At 39.3% G+C, this 26,006-nt stretch overlaps 1 protein-coding gene across 1 annotated transcript in view; it reads left to right on the top strand.

Annotated features, from left to right (window-relative positions):
• The window catches only part of iars1 (isoleucyl-tRNA synthetase 1), an 84,322-nt gene that overhangs the window by 16,114 nt on the left and 42,202 nt on the right, over positions 1-26,006 (top strand). The window contains exons 8-15 of the mRNA XM_058373448.1: positions 1,534-1,621; positions 5,410-5,470; positions 9,299-9,394; positions 10,424-10,546; positions 11,788-11,879; positions 18,717-18,815; positions 24,023-24,149; positions 25,736-25,809. Coding sequence (XP_058229431.1) covers positions 1,534-1,621; positions 5,410-5,470; positions 9,299-9,394; positions 10,424-10,546; positions 11,788-11,879; positions 18,717-18,815; positions 24,023-24,149; positions 25,736-25,809 — 760 coding nt within the window. The remainder of the gene's footprint in view (positions 1-1,533; positions 1,622-5,409; positions 5,471-9,298; positions 9,395-10,423; positions 10,547-11,787; positions 11,880-18,716; positions 18,816-24,022; positions 24,150-25,735; positions 25,810-26,006) is intronic.

Genomic DNA, 26,006 nt, shown 5'->3' with positions numbered 1-26,006 from the left:
AATTTTTTTCCAGTGAAGAGAGGGAGGGTTTATCCCCTGTATAGCATTTATTCCAGCCAGCTTTGATATATTGGGAGGGTTCAGGTCATCATCTGTGGAATGTCACGTGACCCTCCTGAAATGGTTTGAAGTATAAAACTGTATATTGTGCATTCGCAGCTGCAGCTCAGGATGATGAGACGCTCAGGGCTAAATGGGTTGTAGGTGATAGAATGGCATCTGAGCTGTAAGCTATAGCGGCGGTCTTGCTCCCAGAGATCTCTGCACGAGCCTACCCACTTACACTGGGTTCATTCAAGAACCTCCTGTTTAGTGTTTGTGGAGGTTCCACCTACCAAATCTTGGCAACAACATAATTGCGGAAAACTCTAGTTACTGAGACTGAATATGCTGACAGTTTACATGAAATGTTGGCATTGCTGACCGAGAAGCTCACTGTGGTACCATACCTGAGACTACCTGTTGGAGGTGGTGTGAATTCGGTTGTACTGGAACCGTGCTATGATTCCCGTGAATGTGAGCGCAGCTTGTGCCTGGGTTTGGCACATGTTCAGGAAGTAAAATAACCTGTGCATGTGTGTTCACCGATAATGATATCATTTGTTTCCACAACACGTGAAATCGTGGCAGGGGAACTTTGTGGGATATAGAAGAGATGAGATGCCTTACTGTGCATAATTGCACCACAATTAAAACAAAACAAATGGTGAGCCTTGTTGTGTTGTGTCCATGCATGTTTGTGATGATGTAAGATGAACGCAAACGCACCGGGTTTGACAGAATCAAGTGAGTCTGAAACCAGACCAATGCTACACTGGGAACAATCACTTGGCTTCTATTCATTAGACGTCTGCATTCGTGTAGCATTAATCTGATTTACAAAATGGAGAAGAATATCATCCTTTCCATCCACAGAACAGGACAGTTATGTTCTTTTGGACGTTTGCATTGTTTTATTGCCAGGATCCCAACCTCCCGACAATAATTCCAGTGTCTTTTCACATTATGTGCAGTATTATAACCGTATTAACACACATTATTACTCAGAAGGAACACTGACTGTTTTGTGCTGTGTGTATTATTGTTGAGGTGTAAAAATAATTGTGATGTAGCGTGTTGATGATGTCTCTAGCATGGAATTGCAAAGGGTTTCAAAAATATTAAAGAGAAATTTCAAGTGGAATTTTAATGCCAGAATATTCTCCAAAACAAACTTTAGCTTGATCTAATAAGCGACTGATTTCAGGGTCACGAATTTGTAAGAAATGACAGTAGTCAGTTACCGTTGAGAATAACCGAGATTAGTTGCTGTAGTATTTTCTGGAATCTCTTTCATTGGAAAATCATTGGAATTCTAGTAATGTCTTCTCTCTCATCTACTTAGCCTATATTTGTTTGAGATTGCAATTCAGCTCTTATTTCTTTCTTTTACTCCTCACTAATACTTTAATGCAAGTTTTAGGACTGTGATTATTTAGCCTGCCTTTGACTTTGTTTATTCTTCTATTTATTCTCTTCTCGTTTTCCTTCTAGATAATACCACTGATAAAGTGTACATCATGATGGAGGCCAGGCTCGGGGCACTGTTCAAATCGGAGGGTGAATACACCATCCTGGAAAAGTAAGTGTCTAAATCTTATGTGTTCTCTTGGGCAATAAATGCACAATATTCATCTTTGCACTGAAAAGAAAGTTTGTTTTGAACTGGATTTATTCAAATGTGTTCAATTCAAGTCAGTTCCACATAATTGAACTGAGCAACATTAACGCAATTCGTTTTTGTACATAGATAGATAGGTAGGTATATAGATATATAGGTGGATAGATTGATAGATCGATAGACTTTATTGATCACATGAGTAACAGCAGCTTAGTCAGATACAACACATGCTAAAGTGTAAAAGAACAAACCCCTAAATACAGAATACAATAAGTTAAACGTAGCAATGCAGATACGAAACGCAGCCATATTTCCATCATTATTTCCATCAGCGACCACATCCAACATGATTCAAGCATGTATTTTTAAAACCCTGTATATAATCATAAATAGAACTTACACCTGAGATGGGAATTGAACCCATGACACTGGTGTTTTGCAATAGACACATTACTCACATTACTACAGACACATTACTGCACACTGCACTATTCTACCATACGTTTAATTGCTTTAATTTAATACTATAGTTATACAGTGGTTCCCAACATCTTTGTGAGATTTCATAATGTGTACGGTTTAGAACAATACCTCATGATGGCTGTATTCACATGTATTAATCTGTGTTGCAACGACATCAAATGTGTCTTGGACCAAACCTGCAGTAATTTCGCAAGCTCTATAATATTTTTTTCTGTCATTGCAATGAATTCAGGCTTTTCCTCGTCTTTTCCTCCTCTTTATAGAGAATCAGCGGCCTCAAAAAGATGCAAAAAAAAGATACACACAATTAAGTTTAGTATAAGCAATGAAATCATGTTTTGCTGAAAAAAACATATTCAACGTAAGCTATACGTATAATGCGGCCTTTTTCACAGTTTGCAATATTAGTACAACATTGTTAAAATGCTTTCTCAGTGAATAGTATAAGCTAATAGTGCAGAATAATGTCATTCATTAACACTGCAACAAACTACATAAAGGTGAGATCTAGTAAAATTCCCAGGAAGATATCTAGGAGGCTCAGGTGTGAACTGAAACGTTTTCGCAGGGGGAAAAACAACATTGGCGGTTTAATGACAAATTCGCTTATGATAGACTTGCATCTTTTAGAGGCAGCTGATTCTCAGTAAAGAGGAGGAAAAGATGAGGAAGATCCAGAGGTTATTGAAATGGCAGAAAAATAGGCAGAGGTTTGAGCAGTTTGGCAAAACTGTTGGTCAGTTGTTTTATGTGGTGGTTCTTCATATAAATCACTCCCTGCAGGATAAAATAAATTTATTATAAACACAAAATCAATATCCAATATGTAATATTCAGAGGAGCTTGCAATTTTTCAAATTTACTTCAGATTTTTGGAAGTATTTGGGCCTAGACACATAGTTTGATGTCGTCTCAACACACATTCAGTATACCTTCTTTTCATGTTCAGCTATCATTGAAAGTAATTACATGTGTGTCTTCACTGGTAGTATTTTAAAAGACGAATCCTGTGCTAGCAATTTCACCAACTCGGGTAGTTTTCTGCAAGAAAAAAGAAACTCAAAGTTCCATCATAAATTTTGAAACAATCTGCAGCAACAATCCTGTAGGGTCTGATATATACCAGTAAGAATTAAAACACATGGACTATTGCACCTTTAAAGTGAGCGGCTTTGGGTTGTGTCCAGAAACAATCCGAAGACTTCAAGTGAAATATTTTGTACTGTCTCACGATTTTAAAAAATAATACCTCAAGTCAAAATGGACGTTAAGCAAAAAAAACATCCAACAAAAAGCGACTGTTTTATATATTTTTAATCATTAGATCAGGTGAGTCTGAAAATTCTGTTAATTGAGTCTATTGTAGTTTAGCTACGTCCACTACAGGACTATAAGCTGTACCTGAAAATGTTTTCGCATTGCAAATTTTTGGGGCAAAGAAGGAGGAAAAGCAAGCAACAATCAGAAAAAATCACAGGGACTGCTAAATGCCCCAGTGCAGGATCCTGGGTATTTATGAACGCATCACCAACACGCTGAAATAGATTTTGGTGTATGTGGGATTTGTTTGCATTTCATTGTGTGTAACGAGAGCTGCATGGCAAACACGAAGTCCTGCATCCTGATAAAATGGTGTTTGAAATCTATGCATGATTTCTCTGTGGTGTATAATTTTCTAGGCTTGCCAGCCTTTCATCCGAAAATGAATCCAAAGTGAAATTATCTTCGATTTAATCCCCTCTGGCAATGAACCAGGGACAAATCAAAGTCCTTTTCAGATCGTGTCTTATCTCTTTGACAGGCTTCTGACAGGATTTTGCTTTCACAGCACGTACAGTAGGATCAGCCCTGCAGGCTTTTTCACACCAGATCGCCTCTCGCTAATGAAAACCTGCTCCTGTTTGCTCTGAATTTCTCCTGCTCAGAAATATTTTAGCAAAACATGTGACCTTTGATAGGAAAAGGTAATCCACACGTGTGCTGCTAACATCGCTTTCTCAAGTTTGACCATTCTCAAAATTTGATGCGTGATTAAGTTATTAAATAAAACCGTGCATATGTATTAGCAGTACTCTGAGATTGAACAAATTGGTTGCAGTTCATCTTCAGGAACAAAATCAAAGCTCCGCCTACTATCTGTTGCATTTTGTGGCTGTGTTTAATCAATCTTGATGTTAATTAGTGCTAATTATTATATTTAATTATTTAAGGGCTACCACAGTGTGAGTCTGTATTGTGTTCGAGTCTTATCGAACAATGGGTTAGCTCTGAGACCATGCAGTGTATTCCACGCTGTATTTAGTTATAATGAATATTTGTACTCTCCCCTCCGAAAGTATTGGAACAGCAAAGCCATTTCTTTACTTTTTGCTGCACACTGGAGACATTTTGCGTTCGAGATTAAAGGATTAATATGAGACAATAGATCAGAATTTCAACCTTCTTTTCCCGAATTTTGTTAAACAACTTCGTAAACGCAACACCATTTGTTTGAACCCAGTGAATTTTTTCAGTTGGTCAAAAATATTGGAATCAATATATGGCTGACGTATGTTTCTTTTTAATCGATTTAAATGTGTACACTTGAGACCCACTAACATCACCAGACATTCTTCTTTGATGTGATTGTCCTGGATTATATGTATATATTATATATATCGTTTGTTTGGATGTTGAAGTGGGGGGATGTGGGGAGTTCCTTCAAGAGCTGTAATGCTGTCTGCTTGGGTTAAGTTCTGTTGAACGAATTGGCCAGTTTTACCCTGGAAACTGTGTATATACTACATATACCATTCTCACCTCCATGGATAACTGGCTGTGGGGAGATTAAATACAGCAGCTAAAGTAAAATGCCACTGGAGAGAAGGTGGCAGCTTGGATAACCGGACCAACAATATCTAGAGTGAAAGAGAACAACACATTTTATAGGCCCAGTTTATCCGAGAAAGAAAATGTACCCAGTGTTCATCTTATCCTTAATGTAGCTAATCAGTCAGGAGTCAAATTTTGCTCTGTTAGTTTTGCCCTGTAGGTTTAAGTGTAATCTTTCTGAGCTTTTCAATAATAAGAAAAGCCTGCTCTCATTAGCATCGTGCAGGTATAACTAGTACATGAATGAGTTATTCATCAAAACAATGAATGTACCCCCCCCCATTTATGGTGCTGCATTTTATTCCATTGTTCTGTAGTAAAGTCTACATTATAATCGTGCAGTCATGGAGCTCCAGCCTTGCACACACTTAAAAGCTCTCGTTTGTCTTTTTCAGGTTTCCTGGCAAGACTCTGAAGGGAAAACAATACAAACCTCTTTTTGAATACTTCATCAAGGTGAGCTTGAGTAAAATGTTTGCGTTTTGAGAACTGCTGCAGAATCGTACGGTTAAAGGCATTCTGTATGTGTATGTAGTCTACGTCTTAATGGTTTTCAACATGGAAAGAAAATGTGATACGTAGTTGTATATGAGGCGTGACGTAAAAATGATGTGAGAAATTGGGCTAGGGCTGTATATACTGTATAAAGGACACACTCTTATCAAGAGACAATTTCATTCATCTCATTTTATACACTTGAACAGTTGAGGGATAAGGGCCTTGCTAAGGGAGACAGCGGTGGTAGCTCCGGTGGTAGTGGTAGCTTGGTGAGGCGGTGGTGGCTCAAGTGGTTAAGGCTCTGGGTCGTTGACTGGAAGATCAGGGGTTCAAGCCCCAGCACCGCCGAGTTGCCTCTGTTGGGCCCTTGAGCAAGGCCCTTAACCTTCTCTGCTCCAGGGGTGCTGTATTATGGCTGACCCTGCGCTCTGACCCCAGCCTCCAAGGCTGGGATATGCGAAGAAAGAATTTCACTGTGCTGTAATGTATATGTGACAAATAAAGGCTATTTCTATGCTATTTCTATCCCGGGATTTGAACTTGCAACCTTCTGATCTTCTAACATCTTAATCACTGAGCTATTGCATAATTATATATTATATAAACATGATCTTTCTGAATATTACACTAACAGCTAGTGTCAGTAGGTGCGTTTACATGGACACTTGTAATCCGATCGTAACAGGACTAGAAGCACAATCAGATTAAAAAAGTGTCATGTAAACACGTAAATCGGATGGAATCTGATTAAAATTTCAATCGGATGGTAAGGGGTGGTTTAAACCATTTTTAGTCCAATCGAGAGGACATGTAAACATTTAATCGGATGGAATATGTCCCTGGAAAGTTCTGCGCATGTGCAATGACGCAAGAATGACGTATGACGTACGGATGTTGCGGCGGGAATCCTGTTTTCGTGGACTGTGCGCATGTCAAAAGATCTAATCCGATTCTAATCATGTGTCATGTAAACGCGCATAACAATCTGATTACTTTATACCGCATTCATGTAAACGCTGCGATCGGATTTGTCAATCTGATTGAATTCAGTCCGATCTGATTTAAAAAGTGTCCATGTAAACGCACCTAGTGTCATATAGTTTACATAGAAATCTGTATGTTTCTCAATAAAACCTGATTCCCTTCTTATACTTCCTTTAAACAAGTATCTTAATGGCTATATTGAATGATGTAGTGTGAGCATGCTCAGTTCATACAGCATTAATGTTACATTGTGAAATCTCACAAGGATAGTCTTAAATTTTGCCAATTAAAACCCACATGGTAGAGCAGAAGTAACGTGTCTGTTGCGATACACAAGTGTCGCGGGTTCAATTCTCAGCTCAGGCTTGAGCCCAGTGTTTGATTTTATTCACTGGTTTGAAAACACACGCTCAAATCATATAGGAAAATATAGGGAAATAAATTCAACAATTTTTTTTTCTTTCAGTGTAAATGTCGGGCTTGGTGAGAATCACTTAGATTTCTTTTTGCGCATACTGAAACCTTCAAAACTAAATCATATTGTGATGTATGATGCAGTGTTTTCAATATATACTGCTGTCAAGCAGCCATCTGTCCCTTCCTTGTTTTTGCCTCAGTCACATTTCGCACTACATGAACACAATACGGAGCTATCCGCTTAGCAGCTTGTGAACATGGTCTGAGGTATAGATATAGAACCCTGGTGCTTGCCTCCTCGCACCCTCTTCTCCATCACTCAGTGTACTTGTATATTACAAGCAGTGCTCACAGTCTGTGTATTGACTGAAGGACGTAGACGGTATTTGACTCCCTGAGCAGCGAGGCTGAATGCGACTTGCCATGCTCGGCTCCAAGATTTAGACTAGGGTTTGTAATTGAATGAAGCTGTTGAGGGTGTGAAAGAAACTGAAAGTTCTCTTTCACACAATGCCAGTTGCTCTGCCACAGAGCAAAGATCCTTTTTGGATGCATTGAAAGGGAGATTTGGGTAGCGTGCCTAATGCTCTGCTGAATACAGACACACTGATGGTACAGTAGTGAGGACACGCTGGCCTCATACCAGTTCTACTGCTAACATTCAAGCTATTTCTCCAGTCTACAAAAAATGATCTCACATCTGACTGGTCTAATCGAAGATATCGGCGAGTTTATACATGCTGTCAAGTGCAGTTAGAACAATCTGCTCTCTGTAATGTGTGCATATCGAACCTGTGGAGTCTGCCTTGCATGTCGTTGCAGTTTGTGTGTTTAACGTCTCCATGCTACTGCACACTCGCAAGCATGCATCTCTCAGTAAAGGTCTCAACAACTACATTTTAGCTTTAACATTTACCCATGCTATGGTGACATTGGAGAAACCTCAAAGCTACTTTTTTTAAGGCAAAATCAGCAGTCGGACAAAAATTGACTAGGGAGAAAAGCTAATTGACTGTATTTTTATATAAAAGAGAATCGACATCGAAAAGAATGTCAGATGTGAACCATGTATAGACGTTACTTTGACTTTTCACCCACTTTTTCTAGGGCGACTTTGCTTTAAGTTGTCATGAAAATTCACAGTTTGTCAGTCAGTAGAAACCAAGAGGGTGGAACTGTGGTCTTTTGGCTCTTGCCATGGGATGTCTATGGCATCCTCAGGATTCAAGCTCACTATCTCTTGAAGTGCAAAAGCTTTCCTGTTGTGCCACTCAGGAGCCATGCCTTTTGCCTTATGCTTATCCTCGCTCTTTACCTTGCTCTGGGCCTCGCACTTTTCCTCGCTCTTTTGCCTCATGCTTAGCATCGCACTGTGCCTTACACATTTCCTTGCACTTTTCTTTGCTCTTTTGTTTCATGCTTATTCTTACTCTTTGCCTCGCTCTGTGCCTTGCTCTTTTCCTTGCTCTTTTGCCTCATGCTTATCCTCACTCTTTTGCCTCATGCTTATTCTTGCTCTTTGCCTTGCTCTGTGCCTCGCACTTTTCCTCACTCTTTTGCCTCATGCTTTTCCTCGCTCTTTTGCCTTATGCTTATCCTCGCTCTTTGCTTCACTCTGTACCTTGCACTTTTCCATGCTCTATTGCCTCATGCCTATCCTTGCTTTTTGCCTCGTTCTGTGCCTTGCACTTTTCCTTGCTCTTTTGCCTCATGCTTATTCTTGCTCTTTGCCTTGCTCTGTGCCTCGCACTTTTCCTTGCTCTTTTGCCTCATGCTTATTCTTGCTCTTTACCTTGCTCTGTGCCTCGCACTTTTCTTTGCTCTTTTGCCTCATGCTTATTCTTGCTCTTTGCCTTGCTCTGTGCCTCGCACTTTTCTTTGCTCTTTTGCCGCATACTTTTCCTTGCTCTTTTCCTCACTTTTTTGCCTCATGCCTTTCCTTCTTGCTCTTTCCCTCATTCTTTTGCCTCATGCTTTTCCTTGCTCTTTTGCCTCATGCTTTTCCTCGCTCTTTGCCTAGCATTTTTTCCATGCTCTTTTCCACAGTCTTTTCCAGGCTCTTTTGCCTCGCTCTTTTGTTTCACTATTTCCCCCTATTTTGCCTTACTCTCTTACTGTCTCTTTCACCAACATACACACTTTTTCCTCCTCTTTTTGCCAAAGATGTTTTTGTTAACAGCTGAGTGTGGGAATAATGCCATGTTCGTTTTTGACCGTGTTCAAATTTTGTTACAGTAAGTTAGCAGCAGTAAATGGCAGCTAGCTGTTGGCATGAATAGCCTGAGAAGTGTTCCTTGCTCACCTCCAGATGTTGCACCTATATTAAGTTTACCACTTTATGCATGGCATCTTTTTATTCTTTCTTTTTTTTTTCTCTCCCTGCAGTGTAGAGAGAATGGAGCCTTTTCTGTCGTGCTGGATAACTACGTCCGTGAGGAGGAGGGTACTGGAGTGGTTCATCAGGCGCCCTACTTTGGAGCTGTAAGTTTGTGTCTCTAAGGCACAATTAGCCACTTTGAATGTCAATGATGTGCTATGTGCAGCTTGTTTCAATATCTTACTGCAGAGAGGGATTTACATTACAAAAGAAAGATGTACATATGCTTTCTGATGTGTGCACTGGAAGGATTGTGCAACTGAGGCAGCCTTTGAAATAGTCCTGATCAATTCTTTCTCTGAATGAACATCCAACTTCATCCCCTTCACCAGTATGCATGTAAACGCATATATCATTGTGCATAACAAGCTGAATTGTTTGAGTGACGGCTGTAAATAAGGAATCGAGTAGAAATGCATTATATCTTTTGGAGAGCCGGGTAAGAAAGGAACCAACTTAGAAAGGAATATAATACTCGGTAATTCCTGTGGAGCTAATCATGCTAATGATGGGAATTAGCTGGAAGTTATAGCATAAAATCTCACGAGAGCTCATTAGAAGGAAAAAAAGAAATGACAGCACTCTTGACCATTCTCGTAAATTAGCGTTAGCCGAAATATGTGATTAAAGAGATAAATTGGCCTTTAAACAGGTGACTGGCCGAGCGAGCAGAAGCACAGGTCAGGCTGAAATGCTAACAGCACTGTAAAAATGAGGCGTGGTACTGTACCAAGAGCATCACTCTGAATAATGCAAAAAAAATAAAATAAAATGCTTTGAATGTTATTGAACTCTACCAGACTAGACAGTGAGAACTGACTCATTTTGGCTTGCTGAACATTTCCAGCCTAACGCTCAGTTATAGTGCAGGAAGCTAATGTGGGAACTGGCAGATTAGTGTGCAGACTGCACCAACGTTTTGATCTGGAGGGAAAATGACTGCCCACATACTGTAGCAGTCTGCTTTTGGAAGTCCAGAAGAATGGAGAAACTTGCTTTGTGGGTTTGGGACATATGGCAAAGGGGCATTGTGCATCACTTTGTGTGGGAAATGTTTTTATTTACTATTGTGTGAAGCATGAAGCACTACTTACTCACATAAGAAATACAAACATTGACCTCTGTATATATAGGATGATTACCGCGTGTGTATGGAGTATAATATCATCCAGAAAGACTCTGCACCAATCTGCCCTGTGGATTCATCAGGCTGCTTCACCCCAGAGGTCACACACTTCTCCGGCCAGTATGTGAAGGTGGGTGTGTTCTCGGTCTTCTTAAACTTGTATGTATCTTGTTACTTTTGTCTAGAGAATATTTTTTTAGTCCTTTAGTCCTGCTTAATAGAATACAGTGTTCCTACATTTTTAACATGGCTCCTAGATTGCTTCTAAGAGTTTCACCCTGATATGTGCATTAACTTAGACACACACACACACACATACAAACATGTGCACAGCTACATCCACCTGCACGAGTGTCTAAAAGCCGTTACTAAAATCGCAAGTAAACAAGTAATTTAACCCAAAAAAAGATGAAAAACTGTGTGTATGAATGCAGCCAGCTGGTGTTATAAAAGCCCAGATAATACTTGCGATATTCACAAAAAAGTTGTATTGTGGCTTATTGTCATAGCCTGATATCCCTCAGTCGTAATAGCACACTGATGTCATGCTGCAATTACAGTAATGACTGCAGGGAGAGATTTCTTCTCTGAATTTTTCTCAAATTTTTGCCAAAATAAGTAGTTACTATGGAAACGCTCACGACGGCTTAATGCTTTCTACTAGAAAGCTGAACTATGCTATTTATTACGCAGAAATCGCAAGAAAACAATAGCGAGCGGTTGATTGACATGTGTAAAGAAATCCTGACATTATACTCCTACCTACCTCGTTTGGTGTTGGCTCTGCGTGTCTACGCCGTCATGCCACACATTTTCAGAAAATGAAACTAGTAATTAAACGTTAACAAAGATTCATTTTCGAACGCGTCGTACAGACACGCTTCCGATTTGTCCGTGAAGGGAAAAGTGAGATGCAATGAAGCGTTTATTAAAATGAAACCCGTAGCCGTAGCTATTAAATACTGCTTTCATAGATGGCCCGTGTAGAATTTAATGCAGTTTTTATATCGCTGTATGCGTTACATCTGAAATAGAACAATCAGAAATATCCAAGTAGTGATGGAACAGAAATTTCTACTTTTTAGCGAGGATCTAAAAAAATATTGCGCAAGGTATACATCAGCCGAAGACAATTTTTTTTTTTTTCCCCCAAACCAAATCTATTCAGGTAACAGGCTATTTGTAAGGATGGAACTAATCCTTCAGTTTGTCATGCTATAAAGGTCTGCAGTGATTTGTCCCTGTGTTTGATTATTCACTAACTCACCACAGCACAGCAAAGCGCGGTTGTATATTCTTCAACCCAAAAGCTTTTTTATTTTCTTTTTCTGCATCGATCACAGTTAAGCCTTTCCTCTTTGCCCCTTTCAGGATGCAGACAAAAACATCATTAAGTGTCTGAAAGAGAATGGACGGCTGGTCAACGCAAGCAATTTTAAGCACAGCTACCCTTTCTGCTGGAGGTGAGTGGGCAAAAAAGTCATCAAAGCACTTTATTAGGGACGTCTATACACCTACACGTACATGCAATTATCTAAACAGCTGATTGTATGGGCAGCACAGTGCATACAGTCGTAAAGACACCGTGGAAGAGCTACATGTACTGTAAACCTTAAACGTCAGAATGGAGGAGTGTGATCTCTGTGCCATGATTGTTCAAGTCATGAGGCTTTTATTGTCATTTTGACCATATTTAGATGCAGTACAGGGGAAAAATAAAACATCGTTTCTCCAGGACCCTGGTGCTACATAAAGATACAGAGTTACATGAGATGACTGAGAATGTAAATTAACCTATCCACATAAAGTGCAGCCTTGTGTTAACAGTGCAAGACAAGAGACCGTGCAAACAGACAATACAGTACGCTACAAGATACATAAAATTGAGCCGACCAGGCAAGCTGGGTTGAGTACTTTAGAAACTGCAGATCTCCTAGGATTTTCACACACACGGCAGTCTCTAGAGTTTATACAGGATGGTGCAAAAACAAAAAAGCATCACGTGAGTGACGGTTCTGATGCTGGAAACGCCCGAGAGCGGTCACAGGAGAATGGCCAGACTGGTTCATGAAAACAGGAACTCATAGAAGCATTCTTTATAATCACAGTGAGCTGAAAAACACCTCAGAATCTGAGGCTACAAAAGGACACAGACTTAACCAAAATGCAAAGATTTCAAGTCTTCAGCTGTCCAGTTTGTGGTCTTCTACTGTTTTCGCTCATCCACCTCAAGTATTTGATGCTTTATGTCTTCTGAGATGCTTTTCTGCTCACCAAGGTTATAAAGAGTGATTATTTCAGTTTCCCTATCCTTTCTGGCAGCTGGAAATAATCTCCTTTGACCCGTCTTATCAACAAGGTTTTTCCACCAACAGAACCATCACTCACTTGCAGTTTTTTCTTTATTGCATCATTCTGTGTAAACTCTGCAGTCTGTTGTGTGTGAAAACCCCAGGAGATCAGCAGTTTAGAAAACCAGCCTGCCTGGCATCAGCAAACATGCCATGGTAAAAAATCACTGAGATCACATTTGTCCCCCTCGTTTTGACAGTTCAAGTGAACATTACTCCATGATTTTTATCTGCCACTAATTAAATAACTGAATGCATGAATTGAGTAGGTGTAAAAGTATACCATGGCCATGGAAAATTCCTTATAGAAACAAACACAAAATGATGATCTGGTCGAAATCAGTGTGCTTAATGTAAAGTAAGCTAGCAAAATGTGACCAGGACTACGATAATGGGCTAAAGAACAGCTTAGGCTGGAAGAGTAATTGCTCATCACTAACAATCTGCTGGATGACTATAAGAAAATAAGAGCAAAAATTTGTACAGACGCATTTTCACTATAGACGTTGTCATAAAGCAGCTTCACAGAAATCCAGGGGGAGATATAGCTGCCTAACGAGCAGGGGAAATCTCCCTGAGATGACAGGAAAACATTGAAAGGTATCTAAGTGACCCCAGATAGCGGGATTATAAACCATCACTCTTCTATAACTCTGTACTCTGAAAGCACAGAACTGAGTGTGTTGAAAGGTATATCAGTATATTTTAAACCAGAGTCTTAGCATGAGCACAGGACAGTCTTTATGATTACAGCAGCACATTTTAGGCACAGGTGAGTTTATTCACTGATCTAAGGAATAAATTGTGAACATCTTAATTGCAGGTTTATGGTCTTGATGATTAAAGCACACTTCTACAACAAAATTTCTTTGTGCAAAAGAAAGGGGTCAATGTAAACAGTGTCTTACAGTCATACAGTGTGATATATACTTCACATATACAGAACATACAGTACATGGATAATCAGCGACTGATATCAGGACAATAAGTGATAAACGATAAAGAAAAGTGCAGTGCATTCTCCATACACTTGGTTGTGCTTGTGGTGGTGATATCGGTTACGATTCACCAAATCAATTCTGATGACCTGTGAGACGACGTTATCCCACAAGCCCACTGGTGCAGGATCTGATGCTGCAATGCTGTCTGCATTGAGTGAGTCACAAGTGTAAAAACTCCAAGCAGAAGTAGAGTATCAGGAGGAATCTGGAAGGCACGAAGGCGACCGTAGTTGAAGTAGGTCTGGATTACGGACTATATCAAATTTCAGCCCCAGTGGAAACCTTGACTTTAACTGTGATTAGCAGTCGGTTTAGTCTCAGGTCTCACAATTGCTGAGGGGGAATGAAAACCTGAACTCAAAGTTGATTAAAAACTATTTCCAATTTTTTTTTTTTTTCATTATTATTTTAGCCGCAGGTTTCTTCAATTATTTATTTGAACTATTTATATTATTCATTACCATGAACGAATTGTTGCAGTTGATGTTAATTACAACGAAGGGAATTTGGAAGGCTGCAGTACACCGACGTTTAGCCACACAGAATAATGTGTTCGCTATTATCATATCCTGTAAGCATTATATAAATAGAAATACTGCTTTATGCTCCTGTGGATGCTGCCATATGGATACCCTGAAGCTACGTTCACACATACGGCGACTCACAGGGACGAAGCTACCGGAGATCATTCATTTTCATTGAGAGCTGCTGACTTCCAGCAACACCAGCGACCATGACTTGATGTGGGCGTGTCCAATGACTTCTGCTTAATTTTATGCGAAGACTTGGTGCAGCGACTACCAATGGGATTGATGACAGTAGAGTACACGTGATCCGTCTTCAGGGTCGCTCTTTCGCTCCAGATAGACAACCGCAGTAGGAAATCTCACACTCCACTTCTCCTTCATCTCATACCGGTGAATTTTATATACAATATATACATATTCAATCGCTCTCCCTCGAGAATGATTTATTTAAGCGGCAAGAAAAACTCACCTGTCATCAAAAGTGGAATGCTAGTTCTGCTGCCCGTGTTACTATGGCAACCAGGGGTGGGAACACCTACTGGAGACTGCATAGTACAGTGACTGCCTTCTCGGAGCGATGAAATCACTGCGTGTGTGAACGTAGTTTGAAAATTTGCACAATTTATACACAAGACTTCTGTTGGTTCTATAGATTTGTACTTGCTGCCGTGATCATGAAGACTACGATGCTCTTGCATCATATCTTTCCAGCACACGTAATACCGTTTGACTTTATAGTATTCAGTTAAAGAGTTAATCGGACTATCCGCTGTGAGGATGGCTTCCTGTTTGAATCTGGGTCCTCTCAGGGTTTCTTCCTCATCGTCTCCGAGGTTTTGCTCACCACTGTTGCCTCTGGCTCTGACTGTGTAGTTCTTTAAAGCTGCTTTGTCAATTCGACAATTGTAAAACACACCAAAGAAACAAAATTAAATTGTTTTGAAGTAAAAATCTTCATGGAGGAGATCCCAGTAACGAAACGGATCCTGATGCCATGGGTTAAAGTTCATCCATCAGCACAATGGATTACTATCACATCAGTTGTACAGTAAAACTGTCCATGTGAGGAAAACGTCGCAACAGAAACACTGTGACTGTTCACTACAAGCAATTTCAAATTCAAATATATATATATATATATATGTGTATATATATATATGTATATATATATATATATATATATATATATATATATATATATATATATATATATATATATATATATATATATATATATATATATATATATATATGTGTGTATATAATATATGTGTATATAATATATGTATATATATATATATATAATATATATATATGTATGTATATATATATATATATATATATATATATATATATATATATATATATATATATATATATATATATATATATATATATATATATATATATATATATATATATATATGTATATATATATATATATATATACATAAATAAATGTGTATATATATATATACACTATATTGCCAAAAGTATTCGCTCACCCATCCAAATAATCAGAATCAGGTGTTCCAATCACTTCCATGGCCACAGGTGTATAAAATCAAGCACCTAGGCATGCAGACTGTTTTTACAAACATTTGTGAAAGAATGGGTCGCTCTCAGGAGCTCAGTGAATTCCAGCGTGGAACTGTGATAGGATGCCACCTGTGCAACAAATCCAGTCGTGAAATTTCCTCGCTCCTAAATATTCCACAGTCAACTGTCAGCTGTATTATAAGAACGTGGAAGTGTTTGGGAACGACAGCAACTCAGCCACGAAGTGGTAGGCCACGTAAACTGACGGAGCGGGGTCAGCGGATGCTGAGGCACATAGTGTGAAGAGGTCGCCAACTTTCTGCAGAGTCAATCGCTACAGACCTCCAAACTTCATGTGGCCTTCAGATTAGCTCAAGAACAGTGCTCAGAGAGCTTCATGGAATGGGTTTCCATGGCCGAGCAGCTGCATCCAAGCCATACATCACCAAGTGCAATGCAAAGCGTCGGATGCAGTGGTGTAAAGCACGCCGCCACTGGACTCTAGAGCAGTGGAGACGCGTTCTCTGGAGTGACGAATCGCGCTTCTCCATCTGGCAATCTGATGGACGAGTCTGGGTTTGGCGGTTGCCAGGAGAACGGTACTTGTCTGACTGCATTGTGCCAAGTGTAAAGTTTGGTGGAGGGGGGATTATGGTGTGGGGTTGTTTTTCAGGAGCTGGGCTTGGCCCCTTAGTTCCAGTGAAAGGAACTCTGAATGCTTCAGCATACCAAGACATTTTGGACAATTCCATGCTCCCAACTTTGTGGGACCGGTTTGGAGCTGGCCCCTTCCTCTTCCAACATGACTGTGGACCAGTGCACAAAGCAAGGTCCATAAAGACATGGATGACAGAGTCTGGTGTGGATGAACTTGACTGGCCTGCACAGAGTCCTGACCTCAACCCGATAGAACACCTTTGGGATGAATTAGAGCGGAGACTGAGAGCCAGGCCTTCTCGTCCAACATCAGTGTGTGACCTCACAAATGCGCTTCTGGAAGAATGGTCAAAAATTCCCATAAACACACTCCTAAACCTTGTGGACAGCCTTCCCAGAAGAGTTGAAGCTGTTATAGCTGCAAAGGGTGGACCGACATCATATTGAACCCTATGGATTAGGAATGGGATGTCACTTAAATTCATATGCGAGTCAAGGCAGGTGAGCGAATACTTTTGGCAATATAGTGTATATGTGTATATATATGTATATATATGTGTATATATATATGTATGTATATGTGTGTGTGTGTGTGCATATATATATATATATATATATATATATATATATATATATAATATATATATATATATATATATAAAATACTATAATAATCATTCAACTGCCAGGCAGTCCATCTCCACTTCATCACTTGCAAATGTTTCCCAGAAGTCTGTGCAAAAAGTCTCCCTGTGTGTGACCTTGCTGGTTTAAGCATCATTAAATCAGCGCCACATGCTGCATAAAGAAACGCATTGATGAGGAAAGCAGGGCGTTTAAACATTAGCATATCCTGCTCAATACCTCCACGGCTGCCTCAGCACTCACAATAAGCCTCATCCTAAACTTGTCTCAAGCACTTAATCACCTCTTCTTCACTATTGATTAACGTGTCTGATATTAGACTTTGCACACTCATTAATTTGCCACTTGCTGTTTAAGTTGAGGACGAACTGCAGCTCAGGAGAAAAGATGTTGCATCTGTAGCCTTTTATAAAAGCGGCTGGATTCGACGAACGCGATTCCGATCTCATTCAGCTAATCTCCAGAATTTTCTGCTAACAAGCCTGTATTTTGGGGCGCGAACACATCTATTAGTCCAATTCAGAGCAAAATTATTTTTATTTATATATTTATTTGGTATTTTGTTTGATTTCACACTGCATCTTATTAAGTAAACACACACAAAAAAACCCTTGCCTGGGCATGGTTGAACATGTTCTAATAAAACTCTTTCTTTCATTGTTAAAAAAAAAAAAAAAAAGATCTGAAACTACAGTGATATGAGGTGATGGAGACTTCCTGGCAGCTCAAACCACTCTGACCATTTTCCTCTGACCGCTTGCATCAACCAGGCATTTCTTCCCACAGAACTGTCACTCACTCAGTGCTCAGTGTACCATTCCTCTCTGAAGACTGTTCTGTGTGAAAATCCCAGGAGTTTAGCGGTTTCTAAAATACCTAAAATCAGCCCATCTGGCACCAACAACCATCACAGAGATTTTCTCTCTTTTCTGATATCTGCATAATTTTATGCCTTGTGCTGCTGCCTCATGATTGGATGACTTTATGATAATGGCATACTGGTTAAAGTGTTAAACTACTGATGGGAAGGTTGTGAGATCGACTCCCAAGGCTATTAACCCTCAATTGCTCAGTTGTACAAAATGTAAGATGCTTTGGATAAGGGGATCTTAGCAAATGCTGTAAATGTAATGTAATTAGATATCTGCAGAAATATGCATGTGTATCAGTGTTCCTAATTAAGTGGACGGTGAGTATATGTCATGTATATGAGTACAAAAGTTTATTAAAATCAGTCTTTTCTTTATTTAAAGGTGTTACAGAAGTAGTGTTACAGTATGAAATGGCCAAAGTAAGAAAATCTTAATATACTGTAATTTCATCAGATAAATAATAATAATTTTATTGCATAAAGTTTTCTCCCTATATTCTAGGCTATGTATGGGGCATGAAGGTTTTTTATTTGATTTTTCATTTTAGTTTTAAAGCTCTGATAGTTTGCTGTCTCCAGTGAAACATCCACCCATTTTACCCCTCCATCTATCATGCTGCAGTTAAAATATCCTTTCCATACTGTGCTTTAAATAACCTGATACCGATGTTGTTGCAATTAGGTATAATTCCTGTATTTTTCTGAACAGGTCTGATACCCCGCTGATCTACAAGGCAGTGCCGAGCTGGTTTGTGAGAGTCGAAAACATGGTGGATAAACTTCTGGAAAACAACAGCAAATGCTACTGGTGAGACTGTTTGTTAATTAACATACTATTACAGTATTTGCCACTACTATGGAGTATGGAGGAGTTGTGTTATTTCCTGGTGTTTTTCTTGACTTAATCCTTATTCAGCTGAGATTGAAATTCACTTCAGCAGTTTAAACTCTGTCTTTTTTTTTATTATTTAATTGTGTGTAAATATTTCTAAATGTAAATTGGGTGTAGAAGATTCTAAATATGTGACTAGCGATTAGAGTTAAAGTTTTTAACCCCAAACAAGGATCTTGTTCTTTCTGTGTGTATGTCACATTTAAATCTTCTCCATAAACTGGTCAGTCTGTGCAAAGCGTATATTTCTTTTGTTTTTAGTCTCTTACATTACACATACACCGATCAGCTATAACATTATGAGCAGTGAGAGGTGAAGTGAATAACGCTGATGATGGCACCATCATGGCACCTGTTAGTGGGTGGGATATATTAGGCAGCAAGTGAACATTTTGTCCTCAAAGTTGATGTGTTAGAAGCAGGAAAAATGGGCAGGAGTGAGGATTTGGGCGAGTTTAACGAAGGGCCAAATTGTAATGGCTAGACGACTGGATCAGAGCATCTCCAAAACTGCAGCTCTTGTGGGGTGTTCCCGGTCTGCAGTGGTCAGTATCTATTAAAAGTGGTCCAAGAAAGGAACAGTGATGAACCGGCAACAGGGTAATGGGCGGCCAAGGCTCATTGATGGACGTGGGGAGGGAAGGCTGGACCGTGTGATCCGATCCAACAGACGAGCTACTGTTGCTCAAATTGCTGAAGAAGTTAATGCTGTTTCTGATAGAAAGGTGTCAGAATACACAGTGCATGACGGGTCAGGGCTGTTTAGGCAGCAAAAGGGGGACCAACACAATATTAGGCAGGTGGGCATAATGTTATGCCTGATCAGTGTATGTCTTACTAATATAATAAACTGTCCAAATGATACAGCAGTCCTATGCAAAAAATGCAAAAAATGCAAAAAATTATGTTACGAGCTTAAGGCTAGAGGTCACAGAAAATTATCTATCTATCTATCTATCTATCTATCTATCTATCTATCTATCTATCTATCTATCTATCTATCTATCTATCTATCTATCTATCTATCTATCTATCTATCTATCTATCTATCTATCTATCTATCTATCTATCTATCTAATTCTGGTTATGGCTGTAGCTAGCTATGAGGACACCGGGGTGGTGTAGTTCCACGTCATGTCAAATGTCCTGATATACAGTAGCAGAATATAGCCTATTATGCAAAAACCTCTCAAGACGGTCCAGTCAGCAGTGATTCTCAAATGACCTCAGAACACATGCAGTGGAGACATACACCAATCAGGCATAACATTATGCCCACCTACCTAATATTGTGTTGATCCCCCTTTTGCTACCTAAATAGCCCTGACCCATCATGCACTGTGTATTCTGACACCTTTCTATCAGAACCAACATTAACTTCTTCAGCAATTTGAGCAACAGTAGCTTGTCTGTTAGATTGGATCACACGGGCCGGCCTTCACTCCCCACGTCCATCAATGATGGTTCACCACTGTTCCTTCCTTGGACCACTTTTGATAGATACTGACCGCTGCAGACCGGGAACACCCCACAAGAGCTGCAGTTTTGGAGATGCTCTGATCCAGTCGTCTAGCCATCACAATTTGGCCCTTGTCAAACTCGCTCAAATCCTTACACTTGCTAATTTTTCCTGCTTCTAACACATCAACTTTGAGGACAAAATGTTCACTTGCTGCTTAATATATCCCACCCACTAACAGGTGCCATGATGAGGAGATAACCAATGTTATTCACTTCACCTGTCACTGCTCATAATGTTATGCCTGATCGGTGTATGTTTGGTTGTTTGTAAAATGCACACTTTTTTTGCCTTTGCCACTAAGAGGTGGATGAATGAATTTTGTTGTGTTTGTTTTAATGTAGTCTGCTTGCAACATTGGTACAAGTTCTAATAATTGCAGTACTGTAATATTATACCATTCATACTTTTCCAGTGTCCTAGCCAACCCTAGTCTTTAAATTGCCTTTATGAATAACAGAATGTCGACTACATACACTGCTGCATAATGCATCTCGAGAATATTGCACAGACCTAAAAAGGACACATCGTTTAAGCGTAATTTGAACATCCTCTAAGTGACTAGAAAGTAGACTTGGAAGTTCACATTTGTGCTTCAGGTGCTGGCTAGCGTGCTTTATTTCCCATGAGTCTGCATTCAGGCCATTTTGCTCTAATGTGGCTGCCGCTCTGAAATTAATCACCGGCAAGGACAGAGAGATAGAGGAAGAGGACGCGTAGAGCATCGTAATGATGAGATCGTGCTGCAGGTTTGGACCGCCCCGTTTATTCTCACTCTCTGGAGCTGAAATAACACTTTATACACTATGTATTGGGTCTGAGGTTTACTTATTTTGTTTGCGCTAATGCTATTTGTGATGTGGTTAACATATAAAGAACACTGTAGTACCGCAGTGGGGTAACCACATGCCAGTGAAACCAGTAATAATATCAGCTTAGCTGGAAGAGACCTCAGTGTTCATTACACCAGCAGCAGTGACGCTGACCAGTAATACGAGTAATTGGGATATAACCGAATGTGATTATTTTTATTTTGTTTTGGAAATAACAGATGTTTTGTTCTGAACAAAGACTCGAGGTTTGAAACAGGAGTAAGATCTTGGGACCATTGTGCAAGTAGAAGGCTTTTACTTCACTGCAAGCAAATTGGAAAGCTAGCTAAACAAACAAAGTTCATTAACGTGAACATACGGCATTGTTGTGATGCCTTCACAGCATTCATCTTTCAGCAACTGCTTGATTAGGGTCAAATTAGGCTAAAATTACAGCAAATATAATGAGTAACTCGCCAATGGTTAGTAGAAACCAATTAAGTAATAAAGCTGAGGTTGAGGAACTGTCCAGAACTGTCCAGAATGTAAACACCATGATGCTGCCGTTTCTACTTCTCGTGTTTTTTTAAATTTATATATATATATAAATATAAATAAATAAAAAGTTCTTCCGGTTTAAGCCACGCCCACTTCAGGTTTCGGTTACAATGCAGATATTTGGAGCACTAAACAGAGATAATAGCATGGTGTTCCTCTCCTACTCAGCAATATGCCCGCACTTGCGGCCTTCACTAAACTTTTCTTGTGTAACTTGTAGATTCTGTATATTTAGCAGACTTTCGCACCGTGCATACTGAGTGACTCATGCATGGCCAATGCTGTAATTAAAGTTTCTCCAGTGAGTGTGTTTTACACAGAGCTGAAGTACATGGTGTTCACCACGGGCCATGTGGGGGGTGGGGGTGGGGGTTGGTCGATTTCCCCTTGCCTGAACCCAAATCTAGCACTTTGCATTACAGCTGCATGAGAATGTTACTACAGGAAGCTAAAAAATGACGTGACTGTGTGTGTACACACCCTTATGCCGGTCATGTAGCATGTGGTTTAATATTGATTTTAAATATCGATCGATTGATTTATTTTTTTTTGCTGTTTCTCAGCGTTTTCTTATTCTGTATTCTGCAGAGTCATAGCAGGAAAAGATTAGAATAGTCAGCTATGTGGGTCACACACGATCATCTGGGTTAAAAGTGCCCTCTTTCTCATGGGTGTTAAACAGCCTCCTGTATCTATCACAGGGCAGCACACTTAACATTCTACATGTAGTCCAGCAGGGCACAGCGAGGGACAGGGGAAATATCATTAAAGTGATCTATTGCCTGCCTAATAAGATCCGATTTTACAAACGGGAATAAAGAGCTTGTTGCTCAGCGGGTGAGATTTACATGGGCGGTGTACGTGCACGAGTGTGTGTGTGTGTGCACGTATGTGTGTGTGCGCGCATGTAATAAGTGTGTGTTAGTGAGTGAGTGGGTGAATGTGTTAGTGGGTGTGTGAGCGAGTGTGTGAGAGTGTCTGAGTGATTGTGAGTGAATGAGTGAGTGTGTTAGTGAGTGATTGCGTGAGTGTGTTAGTGAATGACTGCATGAGTGAATGCATGAGTGTGTTTGTGAGTGAGTGTGGGTGTTAGTGAGTGTATGTGTTAGTAGGTGATTGAATGATTGCGTGACTGATTGCATGATTGTGTGAGTGTGGGTGTTAGTGAGTGTATGTATTTATGAGAGTGAGTGTGTGTGTTAGTGAATGTGTTATTGAGTGAGTGTGTGTGTGTGTGTGTGTGAGAGTGTGTGTGAGTGAGTGGAGTCTTGTCATCACTTTTCTGTTTTTAGTTGTTCATTCTGTTTGGAAGAGAGCCTAGCTGCCATTATCTCTAGAAATCTATCATTTAAATGTGCTGAAATTCCCTTGGCAGATTTTTATTCAGACAATAGAAGCATAAAGCAGAGAGCTGAAGGTTGAAGCCCTTTTGTTTTCTGGGTTTAAGTCTTCCAGCCAGAATCAATCTAAATGTATTCATATCAGCTTTATATTCAGCGGGTTCAAGGGTTCAGTTCAAATTTCTCTAGTGAGCTTGAATAAGTGACATGTCATGGTGGAATTCTGACCCAATTTGGCTTAAGTATTAAATTGTTTTATTATTTTAATAGAAATGCTTCATGCTCAACTTGAGGCATTATTTGGTATTAACATCATGTTGTATAATATATTCATTTTTTACCATCAGAGTAATTTCTTCATCTTAGTTTTTGAATCCCTGCTGGTTTTATCATGTTAAAGATGTGAAGACATTATGTTGATACTTTTGTGTTTTTCCCCTCTCTCCCAAGTTCATTCTCTTTCTTTCTTTCTTTCTAAATTTCTTTCTGAATTTACTTTTTTTCTGAATTTCTTTCTTTCTGAATTTCTCAATTTATTTCTGAATTTCTTTCTCAATTCCTTTCTGTATTTATTTCTGAATTTCTTTCTGAATTTCTAAATTTCTTTCTGAATTTTTCTTTCTGAATTTCTTTTTTTTTCTGAATTTCTTTCTTTCTGAATTTCTCAATGTATTTCTGAATTTCGTTCTCAACTTCTTTCTGTATTTATTTCTGAATTTCTTTCTGAATTTCTAAACAACTTATTGAATTTCCTTCTAATTTTTTTCTTTCTGAATTTCTTTTTTTCTGAATTTCTTTCTTTCTGAATTGGAATTTCTTTCTTAATTTCTCAGTTTATTTCTAAACTTCTTTCTGAATTTCTTTTTGAATTTCTTTCTGAATTTTTCTCTCCAGGGTTCCTGAGTTTGTGCGGGAGAAGCGTTTTGGTAACTGGCTGAGAGATGCTAGAGACTGGGCCATCTCTCGTAACCGCTACTGGGGGACGCCAATTCCTCTGTGGGTCAGCGATGACTATGAGGAGGTCTGTAACAAGCAATTAATAATGATTTCCTAATAATACATGTCCTAATGATCCAGTGGTGAGCCTGTGCCCACTGTAGCCTCACATGCATTTTTTTTATTCTGTTGGTGTAGGTTTGATGTGTTGTGAGATGCTTTTCTACTCACTGCGAATGTAAAGATTGGTTGTTTGAGTTACTGTAGACTTTCTGTCATTCATTGAATGGTTCTTGTTTTTTCACATCATTCTGTGTTTATACACATTATACAGTATTTCATCCCGTATCTAAATGCATTTATATTACATTTACTTACAAAGGTTCAATTGAAATTTCTCTACGTAGCTTGAACGGAATTTGGAGATTTTCATAGGCTAGATATAAGTATAAAATTGTGCTGGAATTATTCTAAGAGATTTCTTATAATTGACTTGTGGTACTATTTTATATTATTTGTATAGTGAGAAGGAGTTTTTTTTATTTTAAATTTTGAAGTCAGTCACAGGTCTCTAGCTTTGAGTAAGCCTGTGTACTACATATACTCTAAATATTTCACTAAAACTTGTCTGTTTTTCACATCACTGAGTAATGGATGTAGAAAGTTGTAGATTGTACTTTTAATATTGCAGATGTAAGTCATTATTCAGTGTGCAACGACTGTTATGCATGTAAATGATTTCCTCAGGAAGCGTTTCAACCTTGATCTTGAAGGTTTTACTCTAACAGGCTTTAATATCCTTAATTTAAAGGGATCATTATGGGTCTCTTTTTCTGTCACCTTCTCCATCAGACGAAGCCACTGACGACTCTAACACCGACCTGAGTTTAAATCTTCTTAGAATATTTAAGATTATTAATGACTCTAATGGCCATTTAAGCTTACCGGCTCTATGTGAATTCAGAATTGGGTTGTTGGCGTCTTTGCAGGCTGAGTTGGGCCTTTGGAAAATAAGGACAACGACCTGCTTCCTGAAAATAGCGTAATGAGTTGTTTCCAAGCGCCAATCTCTGGAGTGCTCCCGGACTCCCAGAGCGTTCGCTAGGCCAGAAAGTGGAGCTCTGTCGTTCTCTAGCACTAACTGGGCCATTTTACCTGAACAGGGACAATAGCCCAACCTTAACACTTCAGAAGAGGGCTAACACACTTTCAGAGTGCATAAACTTCCTTTCCTATGTGGAGTCATAGTGTCCTGGTTTAAGATTTACTTTCATTAACTGTGTTTTCTTCCTCATAGCCTGTAATGAAATGACTGTAATTGGTCCACCTTCATTTATAGGGACAAGAAGATTTCAAAAAAATGTGCTATTTATGAAGTTGTGTGAATCTACAGATTTAGTATCGAATCCAGGCTTTGCTTTGCTTCTGCTTGGTGTTCTTTGGCAGGAAAAAAATAGCTCAGTTTCCTACGTCTACAAGGACAGAATTGGAAGTGTGAATCCTGCGCCGGTGGAAAAATTGAGCGTATTAGTGTTACCCATGAAAAAAAGAAGAAAAAAAAATACAGCTTATCACCCAGATATTTTAGGAAGTGTATTTTTACAGCCTACCACATGTGTGTTACTGTTACTGTCAGATCTGTAAATGAAGAGCTTCTGTGCCTCTGCTCAGGTGGTGTGTGTGGGCTCCATTGCGGAGCTGGAGCAGCTGACTGGAGTGAAGGTTACAGATCTGCACAGAGAAACGTAAGTCACATGATCATGCTCATTCCTCAATACAAATATAGCTCAGGAAAGCAATCATTTGAGCAAAAATGAATGTTCCCAATGTTCCCGTAGCCAAGACGAGCTTGACGTGTGAAGAAGAACATTGCTGATGTCTTGCTTTAAGTGAGCTCAGTATCTCAAACATTTCTGATGCTGTTATTTATAAAAGTGGGCAA

This window comes from Hemibagrus wyckioides, linkage group LG21, assembly GCF_019097595.1.
Source record: "Hemibagrus wyckioides isolate EC202008001 linkage group LG21, SWU_Hwy_1.0, whole genome shotgun sequence".
Lineage (NCBI taxonomy): Eukaryota > Metazoa > Chordata > Actinopteri > Siluriformes > Bagridae > Hemibagrus > Hemibagrus wyckioides.
This window is presented reverse-complemented; position numbering and strand designations above follow the sequence as displayed.